This window comes from Oncorhynchus tshawytscha, linkage group LG06 (assembly GCF_018296145.1).
Source record: "Oncorhynchus tshawytscha isolate Ot180627B linkage group LG06, Otsh_v2.0, whole genome shotgun sequence".
In the NCBI taxonomy this organism is placed as follows: domain Eukaryota; kingdom Metazoa; phylum Chordata; class Actinopteri; order Salmoniformes; family Salmonidae; genus Oncorhynchus; species Oncorhynchus tshawytscha.
In genome coordinates this window covers 6,961,607-6,985,424 of record NC_056434.1, presented here as the reverse complement: position 1 = coordinate 6,985,424, position 23,818 = coordinate 6,961,607, and the positions used below count along the sequence as shown (strand labels likewise).

The 23,818-nt window shown below is 42.6% G+C and overlaps 1 protein-coding gene across 1 annotated transcript; it reads right to left on the bottom strand.

Annotated features, from left to right (window-relative positions):
- Positions 1-6,255: 6,255 nt before the first annotated feature.
- On the bottom strand, positions 6,256-17,222 carry b3gnt7 (UDP-GlcNAc:betaGal beta-1,3-N-acetylglucosaminyltransferase 7). Its single transcript, XM_024422817.2, has 2 exons — positions 16,976-17,222; positions 6,256-8,876 (listed from the first exon to the last, which is right to left on the bottom strand). Coding segments are annotated over exons 1-2 (1,254 nt in total). The 5' UTR covers positions 16,978-17,222; the 3' UTR covers positions 6,256-7,624.
- Positions 17,223-23,818: the final 6,596 nt, after the last annotated feature.

Genomic DNA, 23,818 nt, shown 5'->3' with positions numbered 1-23,818 from the left:
GACTTATTCCACATTTTGTTGTGTTACAGCCTGAATTCAAAATGGATTAAATAGTTTTTTGTTTTTTCTCTCTCACCCATCTACACACAATACCACATAATGACAAAGTGAAAACATGTTTTTAGAAATTCTGGCAAACATATTGAAATTGAAATACAGAAATATCTCATTGACATCCTGTAAGTATTCACACACCTTTGCTACGATGCTCCAAATTCAGATCAGGTGTATCCAATTTCCTTTGATCATCCTTGAGATGTCACTACAACTTGATTGCAGTCCACCTGTGGCCCATTCACTTGTTTCAACATGAATTAGAAATAACACATCTATGTAAGGTCCTACAGTTCACAGTGCATGTCAGAGACCGAGTGGTTGTTGGGAAGTTTGTGAGGAAGAATCATGTGACAACAAAAAAAAAGAAGCAGCCAAGAAGGTCCTGAGGAAGCACTGCCGTCAAAATGTCGCTACCCGGCGAAGACACGTTTTCGAGGTGAGCAGGACGATTACGAGATGGAGTTACGTCGGGATGCCCCCGGGCCGCACCAGGAGAAGAGGAATATTGGGACAGTGACACAGAAAAGGTAGATTTCTGAGGAGGAAAAGAGGAAGAGGTGGAAGAGAATGAGGAGAGCAGAGGTGGGTTTTGAATTGGATGAAGATGATGACAAAAAAATGGAGATTGGGTGTTGAAGATGATCGGTGTCAAGTGCAAACAGAGTGAGCCATGCACCAGACCGAGTTCTGGAGGTGAAATGGAAGTGAATGAGGGCAAGTTAAGTGAGGTGGAAGGTGTGGTGAATAGCTCGGAAACCAAGCCTGGCATCAATGGACATGATAAAAATAATCTGGTCCAGTAGGTGGGACATTGTTGGAGAAAGTGGAACCTGGCCTTTTGGCTGATGCATTTGTGGTTTCAAGGTGGGTGAGAAAGGAGTTTGGTGCAGTTGAATCAGTGAAGGTAACCTGTAGTGGACTTGTGATATTTGCGTGTTTCTTCAGACCAGCTTGGGTCAAGATCTGTTTCTTGCTTTGCTCTTAGGAACAGGGAACCATTGAATGTAGTGATATCTGGGGTAGTGTTACGTGTGGAGGTGGAGCAATTGAAGTTGAAGATTCCTGGTGTTTGTAATGCCCGCCGTTTGGTGCGAAGCAGACCCGGTGGTGAGTGTAGCGAAACAGAGGAGTCACTGTCCGTTCTTTTGAGTTTTGAGTCGGACTTTACACAACAAAGTCATGTTAGGATATATTAGTTATCCTTTTAGAGGGATCCTGAGAGGATCCCTGTGAGTAGTATATCTGTGCCAGAACAGAGGGATAGGCCAACGAGTGATATATGCTTCAAGTAAGATTGGCTTCTTAGCGTTCATAGCAACGGTTATCAACAGTAGCGCAGAAAAGGACCATAAATCACATAAAATAGATGTTGTGGTGTCAGCTGCAGAGAAGTACATGGTGGTACGAGATTTGACTTCAGAAGAGTTACAGGGTGTGTTGAGTGGTGGTGTCACGTCAACCCAGGCCGGTGGCATGGTGCAGGAGCAGATGGGGTCAAAATAGTAGTGAGTTTTTAATGAGTGTAGGGTTTGTTGTGTGTTTTTATTTTTTTTTATTTTTTACAAGTTCTTGTTTTTTTTGTTTTTGTTTTTCCTTTTCGCATGTTGTATCACAAAGTATAATGGCCTTATATTATAGTTTAGTTGGTCTATTCAAGATATTAGATGTCCACTGCCGTTAAACTACACAACTACAGAAGAAGAAGTGCAGAACTACAGGAGAAGAAGTGCAGAACTACAGGAGAAGAAGTGCAGAACTACAGAAGAAGAAGTGCAGAACTACAGAAGAAGAAGTGCAGAACTACAGAAGAAGAAGTGCAGAACTACAGAAGAAGAAGTGCAGAACTACAGAAGAAGAAGTGCAGAACTACAGAAGAAGAAGTGCAGAACTACAGAAGAAGAAGTGCAGAACTACAGAAGAAGAAGTGCAGAACTACAGAAGAAGAAGTGCAGAACTACAGAAGAAGAAGTGCAGAACTACAGAAGAAGAAGTGCAGAACTACAGAAGAAGAAGTGCAGAACTACACAAGAAGAACTACAGAAGTGCAGAACTACAGAAGAAGAAGTGCAGAACTACACAAGTGCAGAACTACACAAGTGCAGAACTACACAAGTGCAGAACTACAGAAGTGCAGAACTACAGAAGAAGAAGAAGTGCAGAACTACAGAAGTGCAGAACTACACAAGTGCAGAACTACACAAGTGCAGAACTACACAAGTGCAGAACTACAGAAGAAGTGCAGAACTACAGAAGAAGTGCAGAACTACAGAAGAAGAAGTGCAGAACTACAGAAGAAGAAGTGCAGAACTACAGAAGAAGAAGTGCTTGTCAGAACAGAAACTATAACATGAAGTCCAAGGAACTGCCTGTAGATCTCTGAGATACAATTGTGAAAAGTGGTGCGTGCGTACAAATGAAGTCGGAAGTTTACATACACCTTAGCGAAATACATTTAAACTCAGTTTTTCACAATTCCTGACATTTAATCTGAGTAAAGATTCCCTGTTTTAGGCCAGTTGGGATCAACACTTTATTTTAAGAATGCGAAATGTCAGAATAATAGTAGAGAGAATGATTTATTTCAGCTTTTATTTCTTTCATCACATTCCCAGTGGGTCAGTAGTTCACATACACTCAATTAGTATTTGGTAGCATTTCCTTTAAATTGTTTAACTTGGGTCAAACTTTTCGGGTAGCCTTCCACAAGCTTCCCACAATAAGTTGGGTGAATTTCGGCCCATTCCTCCTGACAGAGCTGGTTTAACTGAGTCAGGTTTGTAGGCCTCCTTGCTCGCACACGCTTTTTCAGTTCTGCCAACAAATCTTCTATTGGATTGAGGTCAGGGCTTTGTGATGGCCACTCCAATACCTTGACTTTGTTTCCCTTATGCCATGTTGCCACAACTTTGGAAGTATGCTTGGGGTCATTGTTCATTTGGAATACCCATTTGCAACCAAGCTTTAACTTCCTGACTGATGTCTTGATATTTTGCTTCAATATATCCACATAATTTTCTTCCCTCAAGATGCCATCTAATTTGTGAAGTGCACCAGGCCCTCCTGCAGCAAAGCACCCGCACAACATGACGCTGCCACCCCTGTGCTTCACGGTTGGGATGGTGTTATTTGGCTTGCAAGCCTCCCCCTTTTTCCTCCAAACATAACGATGGTCATTATGGCCAAACAGTTCTATTTTTGTTTCATCAGACCAGAGGACATTTCTCCAAAAAGTATGATCTTTGTCCCCATGTGCAGTTGCAGGGAAGTGACAAAGAACCCAATGACCACTCTGACAGAACTACAGAGTTCTTTCGCTGAGATGGGAGAACCTGCCAGAAGAAGAAACAGTCTCATCAAACCAATCTGGGCTTCATGGGAGTGTAGCCACGGAAACCACACCTGAGAAAAAGGCACATGACAGCATGCTTGGAGTTTGCAAAAAGGAAGGTGAAAAACTCTGAGAGCATAAGGCAAAATATTCTGTGGTCTGAACAATGACCCCAAGCATACAGCGAAAGCAACACTGGAATGGCTTCAGAACAAGAATGTGAAAGTCATTGAGTGGCCCAGCCAAAGCCCATACTTGAATCCCATTGAAAACCTGTGGAAAGACTAAAAGATTGCCGTTCACCTCCACTCCCCATCTAACTATGTGAAAATCTGCAAAGAAGAATGGGACAAAATCCCCAAATCCATATAGCCAAAGCTTGTACAGGTAGCTAGGTGGTTTGAGTGTGGGGCCAGTAATTAAGAGGTTGCTAGATCGTATCCCCGAGCTGACAAGGTAAAACAAATCTGTTGTTCTTTCCCTGAACAAGGCAGTTCCTAGGCCGTCATTGTAAATAAGAATTTGTTCTAAACTGACATGTCTAGTTAAATAAAATAATACAAACATACCCAAGATGTCTCAAAGCAGTAATTCCCCCCCGGTGCTTTCTACAAAGTATTGATCCAGGGGTGTGAATACTTTTGTAAATTATATATTTCTGTATTTCATTTATAATACATTTATAAAAATGTCTAAAAACGTGTTTTCACTTTGTTATTACGGGGTATGGGTGAGAAAATTTAATAAGTTTGGATATCAGGCGGTAACACAACCAGACGTGGAATAAGACGAAGGGTATGAATTCTTTCTGAAGGCAGTGTTTTTCTCTTTATAAACATTTATTTACTGATCTGCATATTTGAAGCGTTTCTCCTTTTTACTGAGCCTTTATTTAGCTAGTCAAGCTAGTAGAGAACAAATTCTTATTTTCAATGACAGCCTAGGAACAGTGGGTTAACTGGTCTAGGAACAGTGGGTTAACTGGTCTAGGAACAGTGGGTTAGGTCTAGGAACAGTGGGTTAACTGGTCTTGGAACAGTGGGTTAACTGGTCTTTAACTGGTCTTGGAACAGTGGGTTAACTGGTCTAGGAACAGTGGGTTAACTGGTCTAGGAACAGTGGGTTAACTGGTCTAGGAACAGTGGGTTAACTGGTCTAGGAACAGGGGTTAACTGGTCTTGGAACAGTTAACTGGTCTAGGAACAGGGGGTTAACTGGTCTAGGAACAGTGGGTTAACTGGTCTAGGAACAGTGGGTTAACTGGCCTAGGAACAGTGGGTTAACTGGTCTAGGAACAGTGGGTTAACTGGTCTAGGAACAGTGGGTTAACTGGTCTAGGAACAGTGGGTTAACTAGTCTAGGAACAGGGGGTTAACTGGTCTAGGAACAGTGGGTTAACTGGTCTAGGAACAGTGGGTTAACTGGCCTAGGAACAGTGGGTTAACTGCCTTGTTCAGGGGCTGAATGTACTTTGTCAGCTCGAGGATTTGATCTTGCAACCTTTCGGTTACTAGTCCAACGCTCTAACCACTAGGCTACCTGACGCCCCAGTTGGCCTTTGACAGCTCTACTTATTTAGATTCAGGTTTGTTATTTTTGTTTGTACATATTGTACATTTGCTACTAATTCTTCACATTGGTAATAAAAGCCTCACTTTGGGCAAGAAAAACGATCCTCGTTGTCAGCCTCTTCACTGTTAAAATCCAACAGCTGGCTCGACCGCACAAGTCCCAAGGGAACGTTCTCTGGTGGCCCTTTGTCTAGTTCCCTGTCATTTTCCAGGACGTTGCTGAGGACCATGTCAGGACCCTTTTTTAGGACGTTCTCAGGACCTTCATTTTACTAGACCTTAGGGTGTCGCATGATTGTCTCAAAGGAGCTTTCTCTGAGGGACCTTCTTATAGTTCCCGGGGATGTTTTTATGACGTTCTTGGGATGTTGTTGTCATGGTCCCCTGAAGGTTCTTGGGACGTGATGGTTCCAGGTGTCCCAAATAATTATAAGTAAGGTAATTAAAATGGTATAGGGGTTTTAAGGTAAGTGGTACGCTGTTCAGATAAAATCTTTAATCAAATGACCAACATGATTACAGTTGACATGATCACTCAGTACTGACTTTTCAAGATGACCCCACCTGGTGATTTGAACTTTCAACCTGTAGATTTGAGGTATGCTGATATTTTTGCTGTGCCACAACATCTGTGCCCTACACATTCATCACCTATGACACACCTCCCCACATAGTAAATTAGTGCCATCTGCACGTACTCTGTTTTAATGTGACTCCTGTATCACTATGATAAATATAATAGTTGATAGTATCGCTGTTATATGATATTCAGCAGGAGAACATAAAACCATGGGAACACCAATCAGGACTCTATAAACTGCCTCTGAAACCAGTAAAAAACCACTGATTTAAAAACTCTGTTAATGTTCTGTTAAATGTGTTTCTGGTTCTGTCATGTGCATATCATTTGTGACAAAAAAAATGTAACATTTGAAGTGAAACACTAATACAAATTATACTATTATACATATTACCTTAAGGCATAAATTAAGTAATGTATTTACATTGGTTTAATTGATAAATCAGCCTTGAATGTATAAAGATATGTTTAGATGTTAAAACATCAACAATGTTGAGGATAAAAGGATAACATTTTGAGGTTAAAATAATCCCATTGACCTATAACAAGTGAACATTGAAATAAAATGAACAATGAATATTTTGGTCATACTATCAACGTTAAGATCAAATACCATGTGAGCCTTTGTCATCTGAACTTGTTTGGATCGTTGGTCACAGTTTGTTGTCAATTAGTCGAACTTGTACAATATAAATAAATAAAATGATAAGACCCACATATGATTTTTTTAAAAATTTATTTACAAACGTGATTTTTAAACCTATATATATATTTAGATTTTTTAAAACATTTATATACATCATCCACACATATTCACTGCCCTCTAAACATGAGGAACTATAATCTTTGCACATTTTCATTAATTCCAATACCTTCCCTGCAATTAATTACATATCAAACAACCTCTTTTGCCCCCTTTGTCTGTGGGGCTATTAAATTAACATATTGCGATATATGTATCAGCAGTAGTTTATTTGTTTCACAGTTTCAATGTAATTTGACCTTTTATTTAACTAGGAAAGTCAGATAAAAACAAATGACAGCCTACCCCAGCCAAAACCTCCCCTAACCAGGATGACACTGGACCAATTGCGCGCCACCCTATGGGACTCCCGATAACAGCCGGTTGCAATACAGCCCGTGATCAAACCATGGTCTGCAGTGACAACTCTAGCACTGAGACACAGTGCCTTAGACCGCTACGTCACTCGGGAGCCTCTCATAAACCCTCAACTCAATTCATATCAAGTATATCAGCACATTCAAATCCATTGACACATACAGTATACAGTCCAAATTCTTTATGCAAACTGAACAATCATATTGAAGTGCAGTGACCCATAACAAAGGGTCTCTCTCTCTCTACATTGGACTGCAGGGTTTGATGTAAAGAAAAACAAATGACATTATTATTTATTTGACTATTGACGTGGTTAAACATGCTTACAAGACATTTAGTCTTGACCAAAATTATATTCAAATGACTACCTAAACGAGAAAAGAAATTTCAACTACATTAGTGAGGTAGAGACACTTTGTTTCTTGCTATTTTATAAGGTCCATGTTACTACAGTGTAGGTGAAGCCTGGTCCAAATGAACAAGGTGTTTGACTTTCAGTACACAGTCAAAGGGATGCATGACAACGTGGGGCAGCTCGCTGTCCTCTTTGCAACACTATCTGCCAGCACCTCAAACCCCTTTGGTTTGGCACCTCTGAATGTGCCTGCTGACTTTGAGAGTCATTTAAAAACGCCACCAGAACATAAAAAAACATCACCAGATAATTTACTTCCACTGTGATGCAGTAGAGGCAAGTAGCCTAGCGGTTAAGAGCGTTGGGCCAGTAACCAAAATGTTGTTGGTTTGACTCCCCAAGCCGACTAGGTGAAAAATCTGCCGATGTGAGCAAGGCATTTAACCCTAATTGCTCTGAATAAGAATGTTTGCTGAAATGTAATAAATCAAATATTGTCTGGGTCCTACTATGAACAAAGGAGAACTTGAATTGGATGTCAAAACATCTGCCTCCCGGCCCGCTCACACATCCCAACTCTTCTCCCCTCGCCTAGTTAAGAGTTCCCACCAGGCTATAAGATCTCCACTTTCTGCGAACAGATGAGATTACTGTTCACCAGGTTCCACATGTGTATGAGCTCTGATGGTAGCAGCTTGTGAACCACGATCATGCTCTTGAAGAAACAAGGTTCTTGGTTGAGCTTGCTGTCCTTGTTCTTGACCAGACCAAATGTCTTAAAAGCATTGTGCTTGATGGGTGTGACCTGCAGCACCTCCAGACACATGCCCAGGAACACATCGTCGATGGGGTACAGCTCCAGAGAGTCTGAGGCCCAGTAGAGCCTCCTGGCCAGGGGTGCGTCCATGAGGAACCCACCGCCTCCGGCGTATGGAGGGTAGTGGGTCTTGTTGTAAAGTGCTTGTGGGATGTAGTACTTGTTCTCCTTCCTGCGAATGGGCTTGGCCTTGAAGAGCACGTCACCAACGAAGAGGTTCTTGACCTGGGCGCTGGCCTCCAGGTACTCGAAGATGTTCTCCACACTGACGAAGACGTCGTCGTCGCCCTTGAAGACGTAGCGCACGTCGGCACAGTAGGTGGAGAACCACTTAAGGAAGTGGGTCTCCTTGAGGGTCAGGTTGAAGAAGCTGTCCTGGAAGTCCCATTGGAGTATATCTCTGTAGATGTAGTCCTCGTACTCCAGGAGCTTCTGATGGTTGGCCTTCTCAGCCTCGTTGGACGGCGTCCCCAGCAAGAACACCGTCTTCACCTTCTTGCCGCCAACAACCTGCTCCTTGCCCCACGTCTTGCGGATCACCTCGCGGCGGTCGTGCTGCGTAGCGATGGACTTGATGACCATGAGCAGGTAGGTCTCCCCGGAGCACTTCTCCGGATGGTTGATGAGCATGGGGAAGAAGCGGCAGTGACGGTACAGAAGGAACTGCTTAAAGTTCTCCTCCAAGCCCCTGAACCAGTCCTGGTTGGTGAAGTTGAGGTTGGCACTGCAGTTGGCACTGGACACGTCCCAGGTCCGGGAGCCAGCTCGCTCCTGGGTGATGCTGGACTCCTCCGTGGTGCCAGTGGCGGTGGCTGTAGAGTCGGCTTGTTTGCCCTTGCTAGCCTTCCAGAAGGTGTTGGTCCCTGGGTAGAGGCCCGTATTCTGCTGCTGGGCCCTGTTCTCCCCTCCCTCGGAGGGGGCCTCCATGCGACCCTGCCTCTCGATTTGGAAGGGAGCCCCTCTCTGGACCACCGTCAACGTCACCGCAGCCAGAAAGAACACGACACATACCCGCTTGTAAACCCTCCATTTATCCCTACTGGTCATCCTGAAGAGAGACAGAGGGAAAGGGACTGTTAGTCAGATGAAGAGGGCATGAAAGTCATCTACCATTTCAAATTATCGACTAACTTTGATCACGAAAGCCTGTCATTCTGCATTCTCTACAAAAATCTAATGTCTGTGTGTTGGAACTATACTTTCAATTCCTGTTGATACTATGTTCCAGACTTACTTCTGCTAGCACATGATACAGTGGTTCCTCCTTTAAAAGTTGCGTCATACTGCGGGACACCTTGCGTGCTGCTGCAGCCTTCTGTGGCACGTCATTTAATTCTCAGACATTTCTTCTGTTACTACAAGTTATTGCTAGTTTGACCACCAGAGGGGATCTTTGAGAAGCATCTTATAGTATTCCGTATTGGCATTACCATAGAATTTAAAATGTTTTTTTTTTTTTTTTGTAATAACATAGTATATGGGATTGATTTGAAGAAATTTGTCTCAATTAATTTGATTAATATTATGATGTTTCCATTCAGAGAAAAACTGTCCGTTTGTAAATTCAGACCGTTTCGCCCTCGGAGCGCACACTGGGCGTTCGGGCCGAAGAGTAGGGTTGATTTGAGCATTCTGGCCTTACAATGGCAGTCAAGCACCCAAGCTAATGTTGGCTAGCTACCTCCAGACACAAATGAGACCACTCTGACCATTTTACTCGCCCTAGCAGAGCTGGAAAGGCAGTTTTCATGTTAACCAGAGCGTTGGTGATTGTAAATGTGCTGCTGGAAACAATTGAATTACATTTTTTCCCGAAGTTTACTGACACCGGCCATATTCAATGGGTGTCGTAAAGTAATGATTCTGCTCTCTGAAATCCGTGTAGATAGTAGGTTGGAAACATTACATTTTTAACAACGTTCTTTTCTGATAAAAAACTAGTTCATTGCATCCACCGTGGAGCCCAGTTTCATAATATGACCATATTTCCCAGTTGCTTGCCGTTGTTTTGAAGTAATCGCGAAAAATACAGGCCTTATTTTAGGGCATTTTTCACCCTGCCAGCTCCTATTAGTTCTATTGAGCACAGTGGCACCAACTCGCCTTCCGAATGTACTACTCCCAGCTTATTGTTCAACGTCACAATGCCTGCTTCGCTATTATTGGTAGTGAGACCTGCTCACGTTGTTTTATAGTTAAAATGTAAACAACAAAAATAATATTGGAACACTGCGGTCTTCCCATTGTTATGTCTGTCTATTTCGCCAAAAATCTTGCAATGTGTATATATATATTTTTTTAAAGTTGTGTGTAACCGGTGTGAAATGACTTGCTAGCGAGCTAATAGCACTTTAATCGGTGACGTCACTCGCTCTGAGACCTTGAAGTAGTTGTTCCCCTTACTCTTTGACACAAAGGAAGTCAAAGTGGACACCTACGAAGATGGCATCTCAGGTAAGCAGCACTGGGCTGTATTGACGTATCCTAAAAATAACATCTGCTGCTTTAGATGGAACGACCATATCTCAGTTATTGTTATATATGTTTTATATATATATATTTTTATATCTATAAAAAATAAGTTGCTTCCTTTACTTTCAGAGAGAGAGCTGACCAAGGGGTCAAAAATGTAGATATTGCTGCTAGATGTTCACTGTCCGAGGAACAGGCCGTGGAAGCTTTATTGCTGGCAAAAGTGTCCATAACCAGAGGTAATTAAACTGTTCTGTGTTCTTTTTCTCTCTTCCTCTCTGCCTGTCTTGTTGTACATGGAACCTGTCTCAAATGCATTCATTAAAAAACCCTTAAGATGTCAGCTTCTAATTTTCATATTTACACCACATAAACACAACCATTTTCACTGGACTATTTGTTGCTGCCAAGTCATGATTTCCCTGGGGGTTAGCCTTGCAATAACCAAGTGGTGAGACACATAGCCCTCTGTATTTAAATGTTTCAGGTACACTCCGATAGGTGTCTGCGTCACACTATCTTCTATTGACATTACCTTCTATTGTTTGTCCTCATGTGTCTGTTTTTCAGCATAAAGTACTCTGTAGCCACTTAGTGTGGACACCAGGTGAGACCAAACACACACAATAACAGTCTCTCTTCTTCACTTCATCCCCCTTCTCCCTTCTCCCTAATTCCTCTAGGTTATATCAGCTGTTTTGGTGAACCCCTCCCACATCTGAACTGGCTGACACAGAGGGCACAGCATGATCATAGGTGAGAGGTCACTTGGTCGGGTCAACAGGAAGTATTATTAAAGAGATGCTTTACATTGAAATACAGACAGAGATGTAGTTGTCCCAGAGTTAATGATCCGAGGTCAGTTTTGCATTTCACCTCCTGATTTAAGATGACTGACCGTGTTAGAATAAAAAACACAAGGCTTAATCATGCTCTCTCTATCCATCTGTCTCTCGTCTGCAGAGATGTTTTGATGTGAGAGAGGAAGCCAGTCCCGTCATCGCCACCTCACCCGCTCTTAAGGTAACCTTCGGGCCAACTGGGTGCCCAAGGCTGGTTAGGAGACACCACAAATGTGATGAACTGAGAGAATATTAGGGAAGCACTGTAATTCATGAATCATATACTGTCTGCCACTGTTCTTACCTCTTCCTCTTTCTGTCTTCTACACCTCTCTCCCCACCTCGTCTTTCTTCCTCGTTTTATAACGCACACCATATGTGCATTGAAGTACAGATTGAACTTGTATTTATAATATTATAATTATCATAATTATAATGCATTTATGTATTTATAACACCTGGATAATGAACTTCTTTCAATAAAACGTTTCACATTCTCCACTGGTTGAAATGAAGTATCTCATTGAAATACTATCCTCAGATTAATGCGGATGATGGGAGATAGATATGCATTGTTTTTTTTCTCAGTATATATGAATTACAAATCAATCATGTTTCTAGTCTATTGCATAGTTACAGTGTGTAATCATTGATGTCCCTGGAGCAGGAGTGGTAAACACTGTTGAAGTGTATAATTGTAGTACATACATGCAGACACAGCATCATTCAAATCATGGAGTTTGATATGACTGAAAAAAAGAATGTCTCAGAGATTCATACCTGAACCGCACCTTTATTTGCCAAGGAAGAGTTACACGATCAGTGAATATATTCAATGTACAGGCTACAATGTGGGAATCTCATGCGTGGTAATAACTACAGTACATGTGTATATAGGACTTGCATCCTTGGCACAATAAAGTTATTATATTCTACTCAATCCATAGGCTTCATTAATGCCATTCAGACTTGAAATTGATACAACAACTATGATAGCTGAGGTTCATAGATTGGTATGAATATTAGTTCAGAACCTAACGTGTTACCGTCTATACACAGATCGGCTACATACTGTGTAGCTAGTTACACATCCATAGGCACACAGTTATTTTTATCCTCCACTAGACAATAAGAAAGTAAATAGTTAGCTAGCTATGTTACTTCAGCTGCATTGCAAGGCAAGCTTACACAATTGTACATTCAATTTGCGGTAAATGCTTTAGCTAGCTAGATTCTTTACATCCACTGTTTCACAAGACGACAGCCTGGTTTGCTGGTTTTCTCAGGAGTCGCTAAAACTTTAAACAACACGAATTACAAATTCATTCTCCTAACACTAGCTTGCTGGCTAATGTTAGCTAGTCAGATAAACTTGCTAAATAGCGATTTTCGTAAATTAACTTTATGACAACAAAAAAAATATGCACAAACGTTTGTCTCTACATTAACTAACATATTCCTCTCAAGTGTAATTTCTTTTTGCTTGACTCGTTATGACTTTATAAGAATTTACATCTGCATCCTCCATAATGTTTTGTCAGCCATCTTTGCTGAAGAAAGTCACCAGGCAACGGTGGCCCCGAGTCAAAATTCGTCATTGGAACCACTCGATATGATTGGTCATATAAAAACCTTGGGACCCAAATGTATAATGAGTGCTCTAACTCCCCCTTGTGGTGGTCTGGAGCCGCGATGCTGGGTACCTCTAACTCCCCCTGGTGGTGGTCTGGAGCAATGAAACAGTGATGCTGGGTACCTCTAACTCCCCCTTGTGGTGGTCTGGAGCCGCGATGCTGGGTACCTCTAACTCCCCCTGGTGGTGGTCTGGAGCAATGAAGCAGTGATGCTGGGTACCTCTAACTCCCTCTGGTGGTGGTCTGGAGCAATGAAGCAGTGATGCTGGGTACCTCTAACTCCCCCTGGTGGTGGTCTGGACCAATGAAGCAGTGACGCTGGGAACCTCTAACTCCCCCTTGTGGTGGTCTGGACCAATGAAGCCGTGTCACTGGGTACCTCTAAGTCCCGCTGTGCAAGCTCGCAACTTTTAAAAGGAGGTACCACTGTAGCAATAGGAGGAAGAAGGATTGGGAAACTAACTGCAAATAACAATACGCTGAACTCCGCCTAGCAGAGACAACTTTGTATTAGCAACTATTAATTATGAGCTTATATGGTATTAAAGTTAAGGGACATCACCCTGGGCGGGATGATATCCCAGTAGGGGATAAAAAGGGAAAACACCATCTTTTGTACAGGGTGTGTTACTTGCAAATTACTGTGTAGTTGTGTAATAATAAAGTGTATACTCCAGGTTGCAATCTGGCTTGCAATACTTAATAAACAAACTAACCTCTGATCAAAGAAGTTTCCTGTGGTCTCTTGTATAAACATAGGGCAGATTTCCCTTACAGTGCTCGACCAGTCGGCGAAAGCCCACATCACCCACGACAGAAAATGGTTGATTGTCAAGGGCAATGAATTACATTACCTTGGCTTTAATAACCTCTTGAGACATGGGGCAGTATTTTGATGTTTGGATGAAAAACGTACCCAAATGAAACTGCCTATTTCTCATGCCAAAGAAGCTAGAATATGCATATAATTGGCGGATTAGGATAGAAACAATTCTAATGTTTCCAAAACTGATCACATCGTGTCAGTGGATAGCTGTGTCCCCCCAGAGTTTTGCATGCGCAAGCAGTTTGGAGCAGACCTTTTCTCTCTCTCTCCTATTGAAAAGGCTACCACCAGGTTGAAATATTATCGATTATTTATTGTAAAACCAACCCGAGGATTGATTATAAAAAACGTTTGACATGTTTCTACGAACTTTACGGATACTATTTGGAATTTTAGTCTGCCCGTCGTGACCTGTACGAGCCTGTGGATTACTCAACAAAACGTGCCAACCAAATGGAGGTTTTGGGATATAAAAATAATCTTTATCGAACAAAACAAACATTTATTGTGTCACTGGGTGTCTCGTGAGTGCAAATATCTGAAGATCATCAAAGGTAAGCGATTAATTTGATTGCTTTTCTGACTTTCGTGACCAATCTACTTTGCTGCTAGCTGTTTGTAATGTTTTGTCTGCTGAGAGAGCTGTCCTAACATAAACGCTTGGTTTGCTTTCGCTGTAAAGCTTTTTTTTAAATCTGACACGACAGGTAGATTAACAACAAGCTAAGCTGTGTTTTGGTATATTGCACTTGGGATTTCATAAAAATGTAATATTTTTAGTAATTTAATTTGAATTTGGCGCTCTGCAATTCAGGGATCGGTGCACCAAGAGGTTTTAATGGATTTCGCCTTTGAGTTGTCTTGCTGAAATTTTGTTGTTACTCTTTCAAATGACTGCTCGACTTGTTGACTGCTCGATCCACACTCTTTCAAATGACTGCTCGACTTGTTGACTGCTCGATCCACACTGCAGACGTTGTCGGCTAGTTTAGGAATGCTGTGTTGCACGTATAGCGCAACATTTTATATGGCATCATTACATCATGTACCTATGTTATATGGGTATGCGTGTCAGCTTTGACACCGGTTTTGCACATTGGCGTTAAACTAGACATCGGTCGATTTCGAGATGCTCACTGATATATTGTGCATCCCTAATTCAGACCCTTTACTCAGTACTTTGTTGAAGCACCTTTGGCAGCGATTACAGCCGCGAGTCTTCTTGGGTATGACGCTACAAGCTTGGCACACCTGTATTTGGGGAGTTCCTCCCATTCTTCTCTGCAGATCCTCCCAAGCGACGCTTAGATGGGGAGAGTCACTGCACAGCTATTTTCAGGTGTCTCCAGAGATGTTCGATCGGGTTCAAGTCCAGGTTCTGGCTGGGCCACTCAAGGACATTCAGAGACTTGTCCCAAAGCCACTCCTGCTCTGCCTTGGCTATGTGCTTAGGGTTGTTGTCCTGTTGGAAGGTGAACCTTCACCACAGTCTGAGGTCCTGAGCGCTGTGGAGCAGGTTTTCATCAAGGATCTCACTGTACTTTGCTCCATTCATCTTTCACTCGAACCTGACTAGTCTCCCAGTCCCTGCCGCTGAAAAACATCCCTACAGAAACAACTGTTTTTGCTTTGTCATTATGGGGTATTGTGTGTAGATTGATGAGGATTTTTTTTTATTTAATACATTTTAGAATATGGCTGTAACGTAACAAAAAGTGGAAAAAGGGGTCTGTATACTTTCCCAATGCACTGTAATTATAAATATGACATCCAAATGTTGAAAATCAGATTTTTCCCAAGCTGATCACTGTCTGCAGCTGACTCTGTTTGTAGTGTAATAAGACAGGCAGGGAGAGTGAGCTCTTCCGTGGTGGTTGGCGAACCCTCAACCTACTGGCCTGTAGCCATGCGTGGAATCGACTGTGCCACAAAAGTGTGCTGAAGTGGCAAAGTCGATATCCACAGTTATAAACACAGGGTGGTGTTATTTATGGTCGTAAACATTATCTTGAGTTACTTCTATGAGGGAAAGGGTGTTCAATTTATTTTAACCCCCTCCCGTAGTTTCCAACATGTAATTTTGTCATTTGGGTGACCTGTCCCTTTAACTTTAAAGTTTAAATTTGTATCTCCGCCATCAAGGGGGGACTTTAATGTTATGCCTGGGATTGTTACTGTTGTCACGGATATTTTGATACAGTTACACTAATGTTGTCTCTTTCTGTTCTGAGCCAAGATGTTCTCTTCAAAGACAGCATGTAACTTCAGTTTGACTTCTTATGGTGCTTTGTTTAAATAATTATATGATGGATAAAAAGTATACAATTGTGTTTGTTGGATAGTTTTTTTGTCATACTCTGATAGGTCTACTCTGTGTGTCATTGTGTTTGTAAATAGGCTATCATTTAATTGTATCTCTGTAACTTCTGCTAACCCATTATCAGTTGATCTCTGTAACTTCCGCTAACCCCTTATCATTTGATCTCTGTAACTTCCGCTAACCCCTTATCATTTGATCTCTGTAACTTCCGTAACCCATTTGATATCTGTAACTTCTGGTAACCAATTGTCATTTGTGAATGCCTAGTCCTTAGGTTGAAAGATTGAGTAAGAACAAACTATGCCAATTCTACACGGTGATAAAGTCAAGGTCTTTCCTCTCTAGGGTAGCAGGTAGCCTCGCGATTAAAAGCGTTGGGCCAAAACGGCATGGTTCGAATCCCCTAGCCGACTAGGTAAAAAAATCTGTCGATGTGCCCCTGAGCAAGGCACTTTACCCTAATTGTAACTCGCTCTGGCTAAGAGCGTCTACTAAATGACTAAAATGTAACGTCACTATACCCTGCAGTTGGAACTGAAAGCTTTGCACGGAGTAGCCTGTGAAAACTATTTCAAAACACAATTAGAAAGTCGACTAATGCCTAAAACTGTTTTATTTCAGTTGTTAGATCGTTTTTAGTCACTTTAGTGGTCTACTATGATGTGTGATGACAACTGACAAGGCTGTCATCAAAAACCTCATGAGAGTCGATTCTCCCTATATGAGGGCTAATACACTTCAATATAAAATATGCCTTTTACGCATTAATAAATTAACGTAACCATAGAAGAAAATAATGGTGACACGTGCAATTATAGTTATAGGGCGGCAATGTATCGTATTTATTTGTCTCAATAAGGCATTACCGTTGTCCTTATTACACAATTGCAAAGGTGAAGAACACACGAATATATTCTTCATAAGAATTTCTATAACCTTATAATAAACAAGAAGAACAACAATAATAATATAAAATAGTCTGCTTCTACACAAGGACAACGCACAACATTACACGGTCGGTAGGCTATCATTTAAAAAAAAAATTATACTTACATTTTCTTCGAATGCTGATTCCAAGTGCAAGTAAAGTCACTGAATATCACCTTACTGTGCCTTAAAAGGGATGGCTTGCTTCCTTACGGTCCTTTCAAATGGATGCCAAGAAATAGTCCATTCTCTTTTCGGAAGTGAACGAAGAAACCAGAGAACGTTACTTTGCCTCCGGTCGCGTATTTCTCTGAAGCGTACGTTGGGATCAATGTCATCAAGTGGTTACTCTCGACAGCTCTGCATCTTTAAAAGCATGACCGAGGCCGTATGCAAATAGTGAATATGCATGATAGTCCTTCCGCCCATCCCTAAAATAGGCCAAAAAAATCTCTCAATTCAAATTTTTAGCAATGGATTCATCAGTTGTGTTCACAAGAGTTGTCTTGATTTCATGTTTTTATTTCATCACATCTCCATCAATAAATAAGACCTACAAGGCAAATGTGTTGTTTTTTTTCTTCTTCACAGATTTGCCAAAATTGTCTCCAGATGTAACTTAATTGACACAGATGTGATCTGAGGCTGCAGCAAAAATATTATTACAATGTTGCATTTATTATATATATATATATATTTAAATAAGCAATTTAACAACAATGGAATAATAACAATAATATTATCAATAATAATATAAGCATAGCTGTATAATTATAATAATGAATATTGTTACGATTGTTGCTACATGATAACAGTAATTATGTTATTGTATAGTATTATATCCATGTAGTATAATACTAATATTCTTGTGCTGGTTTTGAATGATTATTTATTATAATGTTTTATGATGTTCATAATGATATTAATAATCTTGAAATGATTAATATTACTTTTGTTATTTATTATATTTGAATTAGTATGTATATTATTATTATTATTATTAATATTACTATTACTATTATCCATTGTTTTCTATTGTAAAACATTGGTAGTTACTTTGCCTCGTGGAACAATGGTGGTAGGTGGAAGTTTTCTTTGTAGACAGGTGTGTCTGTGCTTCATTTGAATTGTGAGTCGAGGGCGTCACGTCGACCTTTGGATAATAGCACACTTAATCTGGTCAATAGCAATAGCGTGAAAGTCCCTGCTCTAACAGGATACAAGCAGGTACGCTACCTGGCTGGAGAAAGGGTATCTGACGTCATCAACGTGTTCCTGGAGGTTAATGAGCTGCCCTCAAGCAAATTATATGAATCTGTTCCTAATGTCTGCATGCCTATAAGTCTATGGTGCACACAGGGGTAGTGTACTCAGGGACGTCTCTTATTTGTTTAAAGATGTGTCATCCAGGCGTATTAAACATGTGGTCAGTCAATGCTGGTCTGTGATATATACATTTCTATCGGTTAGCAGCGGCGTGTTAAGTGATATTTAAAAAAAAATTTAAAAAACGGTCAACAGTGTTGTGTTTATATAGCCGGGTATTTCCGACACATGCCGTTCAGGGCTTGGTGCTGGATCAGAAGCACTTCATTTGGGACTTTCAGATACTTGGAAAACGATTTCTCTCCATGATCATAACAAACAAAAAAAACGGACAGCGGACTCAATCAGTTGCTTAGTGATTTTCCTGATAGCACTTTCAAAAAACTACGTTTGATTTGAACCGAAGTGAGTCATCAGGTGGAGGGAGTTGACACTTCATAACCCCGCTTTCCTTGACGTTTGTTGTCTTGTGTTCAGCACTGATTGTCTATTTGGCTGACAAAACATTTATTTTTACTGTTGTAATTACATTGGCAAACCATTTTATAATTGCAATAAGAGCACCCCCCCCCCACATATGTTTTTATCAGAAATTATAAAATGGTAGTTATGGTAGTTCTATTTTAGGTGTATTTTCAGATGCTACTCGTTGAGATAAATGTCAGCCTCAACTGACAACAATGTATATATATTTTTTAAACATAAAATTTGGCGAACGAGGATGGATGAAAGTATTTCTACTGTCACGTGTGCTCCCTCTCTGGCCTCTAGGTCACCAGAATGCTCGTTAGGGCACACACCTGTCACCATCGTTACACGCACCTGTGTGTCATCATACTCACCTGGACTCCATCACCTCCCTGATTACCTTCCCTATATAAACTCAGCAAAAATAGAAACATCCTTTCACTGTCAACTGCGTTTATTTTCAGCAAACTTAACGTGTAAATATTTGTATGAACATAACAAGTTTCAACAACTGAGACATAAACTGAACAAGTTCCACAGACTTGACTAACAGAAATAGAATAATGTGTCCCTGAACAAAGGGGGGGGGGGGTCAAAATCAAAAGTAACAGTCAGTATCTGGTGTGGCCACCAGCTGCATTAAGTACTGCAGTGCATCTCCTCTTCATGGATTGCACCAGATTTGCCAGTTCATCCTGTGAGATATTACCCCACTCTTCCACCAAGGCACCTGCAAGTTCCCGGACATTTCTGGGGGGAATGTCCCTAACCCTCACCCTCTGATCCAACAGGTCACAGACGTGCTCAATGGGATTGAGATCCCGGCTCTTCACTGGCCATGGCAGAACACTGACATTCCTGTCTTGCAGGAAATCACGCACAGACAAGCACTATGGCTGGTGGCATTGTCATGCTGGAGGGTCATGTCAGGATGAGCCTGCGGGAAGGGTACCACGTGATGGAGGAGGATGTCTTCCCTGTAACACACAGCGTTGAGATTGCCTGCAATGACAACAAGCTCAGCCCGATGATGCTGCCCCAGACCATGACGGACCTTCCACCTCCAAATCGATCCCGCTCCAGAGTACAGGCCTCGGCGTAACGTTCATTCTTTCGACGATAAACGCGAATCTGACCATCACCCCTGGTGAGACAAAGAGCACTTTTTGCAAGTCCTGTCTGGTCTAGCGACGGTGGGTTTGTGCCCATAGGCAACGTTGTTGCCGGTGATGTCTAGTGAGGACCTACCTTACAACAGGCCTACAAGCCCTCAGTCCAGCCTCTCTCAGCCTATTGTGGACAGTCTGAGCACTGATGGAGGGATTGTGCGTTCCTGGTGTAACTCTGGCAGTTGTTGCTGCCATCCTGTACCTGTCCTGCAGGTGTGATGTTCAGATGTACCGATCCTGTGCAGGTTGTTTTACAGGTAATCTGCCACTGCGAGGTCGATCAGCTGTCCGTCCTGTCTCCCTGTAGCGCTGTCTTGGGCGTCTCACATTACAGACATTGCAATTTATTTCCCTGGCCACATCTTCAGTCCTCATGCCTCCTTGCAGCATGCCTAAGGCACGTTCACGCAGATGACCAGGGACCCTGGGCATCTTTCTTTTGGTGTTTTTCAGAGTCAGTAGAAAGGCCTCTTTAGTGTCCTAAGTTTTCATAACTGTGATCTTAATTGTATTATTTATTTTTATTTCACCTTTATTTAACCAGGTAGGCTAGTTGAGAACAAGTTCTCATTTACAACTGTGACACAGACAACAACACAGAGTTACACATGGAATAAACAAACACACAGTCAATAATACAATAGAAAAAAAGTTTATATACAGTGTGTGCAAAGGAAGAAGGATAAGGGAGGTAAGGCAATAAATAGCCCATAGTGGTGAAATAATTACAATGTAGCAATTTAACACTGTATTGATAGATGTGCAGAAGATGAATGTGCAAGTAGAGATACTGGGGTGCAAAGGAGCAAAATAAATAAATAACAGCATGGGATGAGGTAGTTGGAAGGGCAAATTACAGATGGGCTATGTACAGGTGCAGTGTTCTGTGAGCTGCTCTGACAACTGGTGCTTAAAGTTAGTGAGGGAGATATGAGTCTCCAGCTTCAGTGATTTTTGCAGTTCGTTCCAGTCATTGGCAGCAGAGAACTGGAAGGAAAGACGGCCAAAGTAGGAAATGGCTTTGGGGGTGTTACGGATACAGGTCTCCTGAGTGTGTATCCTGTGTGTGTATTTATTTTCTCTCATTCTCCCCTCCTCACAGGTGGCAATCCTCATTCCCCAATCAGTCATCAATCTGAAGACACACCTCCTCCTGTTTCCATTACCCAATCACATCCCCTTTCCCTTGGTTTAAAAACCCCATTCAGTTGTTTTCTCTGGAGCTCGATCGCTCTGTTTCAATCTCTGTCGCACTCTCTCACTCTCTCTTTGGGTTGAGCTCTCTTTTGGTTTTTGTTCACATCCGGAATTATGTGAGTATGTACTGTTGTGCTTCAAGACTGTTTGTTTGATGGTGGGAAAAGGGGGCACCAAGACAAGTTGCCCATGGGCATACACTACCTGTAGGTAAACTTTGTCTAAATACACTAGTTAGAACTGGGCTGACCACCCACTGTATTTTTGGTTAGTTAGCTAGCTGTTGTTGAAGCAGGTAGACTAGCTTAGGGGTGTTTTTGAATCCTTATTATTTCTTTCCTTGGGTCCAGCTCAGCCCCTTTTCCTGCCCCCCTCCATTACCGTGTGTTTAAAAATAAACCATGAGTGTTTGACGGTAATTTAGTTGTCTGTGGTTTTTCATTCTCACTGTTACTTTTTCACTATTATACTTTGCATGAGTTATGTTACGGGTCTTGTTACCATCCCCCCCTAGACTGCCGGGCCGAAGGGATTCGTAACAGGGGGTGACCAGTGAAATATACCTGCTGGAGCACGTGCTATGGGTGGGTGCTGCTATGGTGACCAGTGAGCTAAGATAAGGCAGGGCTTTACCTAGCAAAGACTTATAGATGACCTGGAGCCAGTGGGTTTGGCGACGAATATGAAGCGAAGGCCAGCCAACGAGAACATACAGGTCCCAGTGGTGGGTAGTATATGGGGCTGGCACTGTGATAGACTGAGTCCAATTTGCTGAGTAGAGTGTTGGAGGCTATTTTGAAAATGACATCGCCGAAGTCAAGGATTGGTAGGATAGTCAGTTTTACGAGGGTAAGTTTGGCAGCATGAGTGACGGATGCTTTGTTGCGAAATGGAAGCCAATTCTAGATTTAATTCTGGATTGGAGATGTTTAATGTGAGTCTGGAAGGAGAGTTTACAGTCCAACCAGACACCCAGGTATTTGTAGTTGTCCACATATTCTAAGTCAGAACCGTCCAGAGTAGTGATGCTGGACGGGCGGGCAGGTGCGGGCAGCGATCAGTTGAAGAGCATGCATTTAGTTTTACTTGCATTTAAGAGCAGTTGGAGGCCACGGAAGGAGAGTTGTATGGATCTGAAGCTCGTCTGGAGGTTAGTTAACACAGTGTCCAAAGAAGGGCCAGAAGTATACAGAATGGTGTCCTCTGCGTAGAGATGGATCAGAGAATAACCAGCAGCAAGAGCGACATCATTGATGTATGCAGAGAAGAATGTCGGCCTGGGAATTGAACTCTGTGGTACCCCCATAGAGACTGCCAGAGGTCCGGACAACAGGCCCTCCGATTTGACACACTGAACTCTGTCTGAGAAGTAGATGGTGAACCAGGCGAGGCAGTCATTTGAGAAACCAAGGCTTTTGAGTCTGCCGATAAGAATGTGGTGATTGACAGAGTCGAAAGCCTTGGCCAGGTTGATGAATACAGCTGCACAGTATTGTCTCTTATCGGTGGCGGTTATGATATTGTTTAGAACCTTGAGCGTGGCTGAGGTGCACCCATGACCAGCTCGGAAACCAGATTGCACCTCGGGCAGATTACGTCAGTAGTCCAGTCGTGATGGATCGGTGGGGCTCCGTATTGGCAGAAAAAGGGGTCCAGGCCAATTGGCAAAATAGGTATTGTAGCCCAAAGAGTGGCTGATGGACCTCTTCAGCTAGCCGGGTGTTGGGCCTAGCATAGGCTAGCTCCAGGCTAATTGGTGCTTGCTTCGGGACAGAAACGTGGCCACTCAGCTAGCTAGCTGCGATAATCCAGGTGAAAAGGTTCAGAGCTTGCGGTAGGAATCCGGAGCTATGGAGAAAAACAAGTCCGATAAGTTCTGATGTGAATCGCGCTGTGCAGACTGGCAAGAGTTGTCCGGGCTAAAGTTTAGCTGATGGCCGCTAGCAGTGGTTAGATGATTACTAGCTAGTAGCTAGTTAGCTGGCTAGCTTCTGTTGGAGGCTCCGGTTCTGAAGTAAAGAAAATAGCAGATCCACACCACATTGGGTGAGGCGGATTGCAGGAGAGTACGTTGAAGTTGAGGTTAAGAAAAATCTAAAAAATAAAAAAGATATAAAAAGATATATACACGGGACACGACAAGACGAAGACAAAGACTCTACGCCCATCTTAGATTACAGGACGTACCGGACTGGGGAGGCGCACAGGAGGCCTGGTGTGTGGAGCCGGCACAGACTTCAGACTGCTGACAGGCTCTTCAGGTCGAATGTTGAGCAGAACACACTTGACCAACATCTCTCTCCTCTCTCTCTCTCTCCCAACTTCTCCATCGCCTCCCTGACGGTCTCTGGCTCTTCCCTCTGCTCAGCCGCCAGCTCCATGTGCCTCCCCCCAAAAAATAATCTTGGGGTTTCTGTGGCAGCGGACTGAAGACACGCTCCTCATGGTGAGTGTGAGGAACCGGCACAGGACATAGCGGGCTGGGGAGGTGCACTGGTGGCCTGGTGCGTGGAGCCGGCACAGATGGCACCGGACTGATGACACGCTCTTCAGCACGCCTGCGCTGCAACCTACTCCTCGCCTCCACCTCTCTCCGGTATCCCTCATTGAATTCCTCCACTGTCTGCCATTTGGGCTCCTGCACTCTCCGCTGCTCAGCCGAGAGTTCCATGTGCCACCCCCAAAACAATCTTGGGGTTTCTGTGGCCACGGTCCCTGGCGTCTTTGCTGTCCTTCCTGAGTCCTCTGCGACTCCCGCCAAGGAAGGGTCTCGCATCCACTCATGAGCTCCTCCCATGTCCAAAACTCT